The 4,821-nt window shown below is 54.3% G+C and overlaps 1 protein-coding gene across 1 annotated transcript in view; it reads right to left on the minus strand.

Moving 5' to 3' along the window:
• Window positions 1–277: 277 nt before the first annotated feature.
• Window positions 278–4,821, minus strand: part of COL13A1 (collagen type XIII alpha 1 chain) — a 124,308-nt gene continuing 119,764 nt past the window's right edge. The window contains exons 39-40 of the mRNA XM_023763587.1: window positions 2,213–2,251; window positions 278–368 (exon numbers count right to left, since the gene is read on the minus strand). Coding sequence (XP_023619355.1) covers window positions 366–368; window positions 2,213–2,251 — 42 coding nt within the window. The 3' untranslated portion in view covers window positions 278–365. The remainder of the gene's footprint in view (window positions 369–2,212; window positions 2,252–4,821) is intronic.

The raw sequence follows: 4,821 nt of genomic DNA on the forward strand, positions 1-4,821 counted from the left end.
GTCATGTTTGTGTGGGTTCACACATGGGCTAGCCAGCACCTTCGTGCTGGTTGGCTCCCTTTGGCAGCAGAACACAGTAGTTTATTAAGTTTCCATACTTAATAAGGGTGCACAAATATCATGCAAACATGTGACCGTCTCAGAAACAGAAAGTGTATTAGAGTCATAGACTTTTGTACAAAACATCTTGTAAACAAAAGAGGAGAGGTTGGTATTTTCTGTACAAAATATGCAGGTTTTTACTTTTTTTTTTTAATAATCTGTAAGATGCATCATACTTCGGGCACTTTCCAAAAGTAAAAACTGTATAAAAATAAATATTCTATGTACAGACACACACACAGGCCAATCCCAGGTTAGAGGCATCACTGCAAAACAAAAACAAACACAGAACAACGTAGAGTTAGTGCCAGTGGGTCTCTGGGTGTTCATCTCCCGTGGGTGAAAGGAGGCAGACCTTGTCCTGGGTGGGATGGGCGTTCTGGATGGGCAATGGGGGTTGAAAACCCTGGTTCTGACCGGCTGCACCCTGAGGGTGGGAACCCGCTTTCGCCTTCCAGTCCCTCCCCTTCCTGGCCACTAGAGGGCACTTTCTGTCTGTGCTGCCTCTGGAGGCTGGGCAGTTGAATTCCTGACCATCCCAGACTGGAGTTATGATATGAATCAACAGACAGGAGGCTCTCTAGCTGCTCTTCCAAGACAACGGTAGCTCTAGATAGAGGCTGTTCGTCGCCTGCAAAGCACAACCATCTCTATTCCCGAACCATCAGCAGCAACCTTGAAGGTGAAATTCTTACTCTTAGGGGGAAAGGGGTCTCACTCAACACATCTCTCACCTGCTTCGGTGGAGCTGTGACTAGGTCTAGGGCAGTGATGGTGAACCTATGACATGCGTGTCAGAGGTGACACGCGAACTCATTTTTTTGGTTGATTTTTCTTTGTTAAATGGCATTTAAATATATAAAATAAATATCAAAAATATAAATCTTCATTTTACTATGGTTGCAAATATCAAAAAATTTCTATATGTGACATGGCACCAGAGTTAAGTTAGGGTTTTTCAAAATGCCGACACACCGAGCTCAAAAGGTTCGCCATCACTGGTCTAGGGGGACTCGCCGGACGAGGATGCACAGCCGGAGGGACAGATTCTTGGGGAGGCATCGGCCTGGGGTGCTGAGCTTTCCTCTCCCTGGTGAGGGTGCTTTAGGTACCTGGGCAAGTAGGTGCTTCACCAAGGGCCTGGGGTCTTGGTTTCACCACTTTTACCCAATGCCATGAACGAATGAGGTTTGGGCATTCAGCATAGAGGAGCATATTTAGCTCATTGTCGGTATGATCCTGCTGCCATGGGAATAGGACCGGTTTAGCTAAGCACAAACTCTGGGCCATGCTGGGGGTTACAAGGAAAAGTCTTTGATGGGGGGAAAGGTGGAGGCAGGCTGTGGGGGGACAGCATGGCAGTGTTATCTTTGCCAGGGACCAGGCTAGGTTTCTGGATTAGTATACCGATGGCTCAGGCCTGGCTGGGGAGCTCTGTGGGTCGGGGGCCGCGGCTGAGTGGGACGGTTGTGTGCCAGGGCACAGCCCTTTGAGGTCAGATGGCTTTGATGATGGCAAAACCCAAGGCAAGTGTGAATAAATGACAGCTCCTTGTTAGAAATTCTGGGCCGCAGGTCTCGCGTGGAAGCATGAAGCTCTGACACTTACATTCAAGGGAAGGGGCGAGCGGTGAGCTGGCCAGGCTCTACGTGGAGGGATAGAAGCCATGTGGATTTATAGTTTAAGAAACTTGGATTTCTTACATCTGGATAAATGTCATCGTGTGGCTTAAATGACCTCAGATGAACACTCTGAGGATAGCTAATGACGACTAATTTTAAAACAAGGTCTAGAGCTCCTTGGAGAAAAGGTACTGTATACATTAACCACACAAAGCACACAGATGTCATCTGTGTGGCTGCATGGAAATTCCATACACTGGGCTTGCTGGTGCCTTAAAAAGCATGTTTAAATGTTCTCCCAGTGTGTGCAGTGCGTGGGATGTCCAATGGGCACCCTGCCTTTGGGATCGTCCCCTTTCCTACTCACACCTTACTGCCTCATCTGCAGAAAGGCCCGGATGGAAATGGTGCATGCGGATCACACTGTGGAGCACAGCGCCCCGAGGGCACCTGTGCCCCAGGCACAGCGGGCCGCTGGGAAGACTCACCTTGTTCCAGCAGCCCTGGACTGGTAAGCCATCTTCGCCCTGCGGTGCGGAAGGAAGCACACGGCTCAGACTCTCCGGACGGCCCATCGAGCAGGCAGCACGGGGGCAACAGGACCACACACTGTGGCAGCTGGTCAGGACCCGGCCCCTGCCTGCTCTTGTCTATTTCTTTCCTATTCCTGCTTCCTCCCGGTCAGGGCCTTGGGAGGAGGCAGGAAGCAAGTCCATCCGTCTTCCCATTGGCTCAGGTCACATGAAGTTACAGTGGGAGCCCAAGAGGGGCTGTCCCAGCCTGAGGGTCGGTGAGCAGAGGCGACCTGAGAGCCATGGGAAGAACCGCCTGCTCTCTGCTCTGGCTGCATGGACAGCTGCGTGCTCAGGGGCAGGTCCCTCAGCACCAGGCAGCCCGCTTCCTCCTCCGTAAGCCTGGGGAAGGCAGGGCTGCAGGAAGTGCCTGCTCAGGTGCCGCCAGCCCTCCCATTCTCTTATTCTTTCATCTTCCTCAGCAGTGGCTGGAGGAGAGGGAGGTAGTTCCCATCTGATAAGCAATAAGGAGGGGGGGGGCACAGAGGGACATGGCTCTGAGGGGCCTTCCGTGCAGTGACAAGGGCTTGCAGGGAATTTGGGAAGAAGATGCAGTGGCCAGATGGGGATGAACTGTGCACTGCTGCTCCCTTTGCTGAAGGCACCCCCAGAGCACCGGCAGCCTCGGGGTGTCCCATCTTCTGGGGTCTTGCGCCCTGCCTCTCTGGCCACCCTAGGGGAATCTAGGGACCTCTGGGAGACAAGGTGGGAGTGGGAGGCTGAACCAGGCTAAGATCGTGTACTAGAATGGAAACCCAGGTTCTAGAATTCCAGGCTCCAGGGCAGAGGAAGAGATGGACACAGGAATTTCAGGGGACCAGAGCCAGTGGTCAGCTCCAGGGAGATGGTGTGAGAGCCCCCTGGGCCTCAGACCAATTTCATCCACCCATGACGGTGCCTAAACCTCTCACCTGGCGTTCAGCAGCTGGCCAGCCGGCCTGGAGGCCTAAAGTCTAGTTATCTTGTACTAAAACCCAAGATCAGTAGCGCCCCTGGCCCCCACACCCATAATCACACCGTGCAGGAGACAGCAACCAGAAGGAAAGGGGAGTTAGGTGCACTTCCACAGCAAAATTAATGCACATGACACCTCAACATGGGCTGTTATTGGAGAATATGCTAGTTTGCATTAAGGGTCAAATAAACGTGACCTTCATTTGTCCCCTCTGGGTGTGGGAGGGTCTGCAGGGGGAGGTGGTGCATTCCAGGGTTCATGACGACCTCATGTCCCTTCCCCAGCCCGCCGCAGAGCGCCGCTGCACACGGACTCTGGAAGGGAGAGGAGCCTCCGCTGGCCACAGTGGCATCCCATCGGCACATGGATGGTGGGGGTGGGGGACAGAGGGGCAGGTGAGGAGAAGGGCCAAGTGTGAGAGGAGCAGGGAGGCCGGGCTGCGGCTGTGGGAGGATGTGGCAGAGGACCTGGCTGATAGGAGGGACGGACATTCCACAGCTGAGAAAGGTGCCGTGCTCAGGTTCAACAGGCCGGGCCAGTGGGACGTGGGGGCCAAGCAAGGGTTGGAAAAGAGGGGACAGGCGGCATGCTGCTGTGTGTGCTCGTACTGTTCACCCTTGTTGGTGGTCTTAAAAGCTCCTTGAAGGGGCTCTATGGTCATCTCTTAGGCCACACATCGTATTTTAAAAATAATTTTCTTCTTCTGCCCCGAGATAATTCCTGTGTGACCCCAGGTGGGGTGTGGGGCTCCAACCTCCGCGGGAAGCTGAGGAGAACCGGAAGCTTTGATCTGTCTGCTTCCTCCGCAGAAGCGGAAGGATGCTCTAGCAGGTCCCGCCTAGGGAGGGGCTGGGCCCGCTGGGAGCAGAACTGCTGCCCTAGTCTGGGACATGTCTCCCCCCCCCCCCCACCCCGCCTCCTCTTCTCTTCCTTAACTACATTCTCAACCTTTTCTCGCTCTTCCAGACGTTTCACTGATGAACCAGCTCAGATGAAAGAAAGGGGAACCCAGGGAGGGTCTTTTGGGACTTAAGCAAAAAGGACGAGCCCTTTAGGGTCTAAAATCCTGACCCTGGACCCCCCCACCCCCCCCATGGCAGTCATCAGGGCAGCCGGCTAGAATGGCCAGGCGCCTCCTTCTCAGTGTACCCCGTGTTTATAGGTGTGCCCACCTGCCCCGCCAAATTGTGAGATGCTGGAGCAGGGGGGCTGGGGGCAGACTCGGGCATCTGTCTCAAATGTTGTGCCAGGTGCTCAGCCAGTAACTGCAGGGTGCAAAGGAAGAGAAGGCCCTGTTCCTACGAACCTGCCCAGAGAACCACTCTCCTAGTTTTCTCTCTGGTAGTAGATTTGTCTAGAAGCAGTTGTGGAAGGAGGATCAGGCACAGCCCACGCTGGCTCAGTGGGCAGGGATGGCCCCACTAAGGGGATGGGCTTGTGAGGCAGCTGCCGGACGAGGCCAAGAACGCATCCTGGCAAGCTCTGCATGCAAGAGTGGGTGCGGCGGGAGCCCCGAGGGCCAGCCAAGGCAGGTGACCCTTGGTGTCTACAGAGAGGAGAGGCGGGGAGT

The sequence above is a fragment of the Myotis lucifugus genome, unplaced genomic scaffold (genome assembly GCF_000147115.1).
Source record: "Myotis lucifugus unplaced genomic scaffold, Myoluc2.0 scaffold_292, whole genome shotgun sequence".
Taxonomy (NCBI): domain Eukaryota; kingdom Metazoa; phylum Chordata; class Mammalia; order Chiroptera; family Vespertilionidae; genus Myotis; species Myotis lucifugus.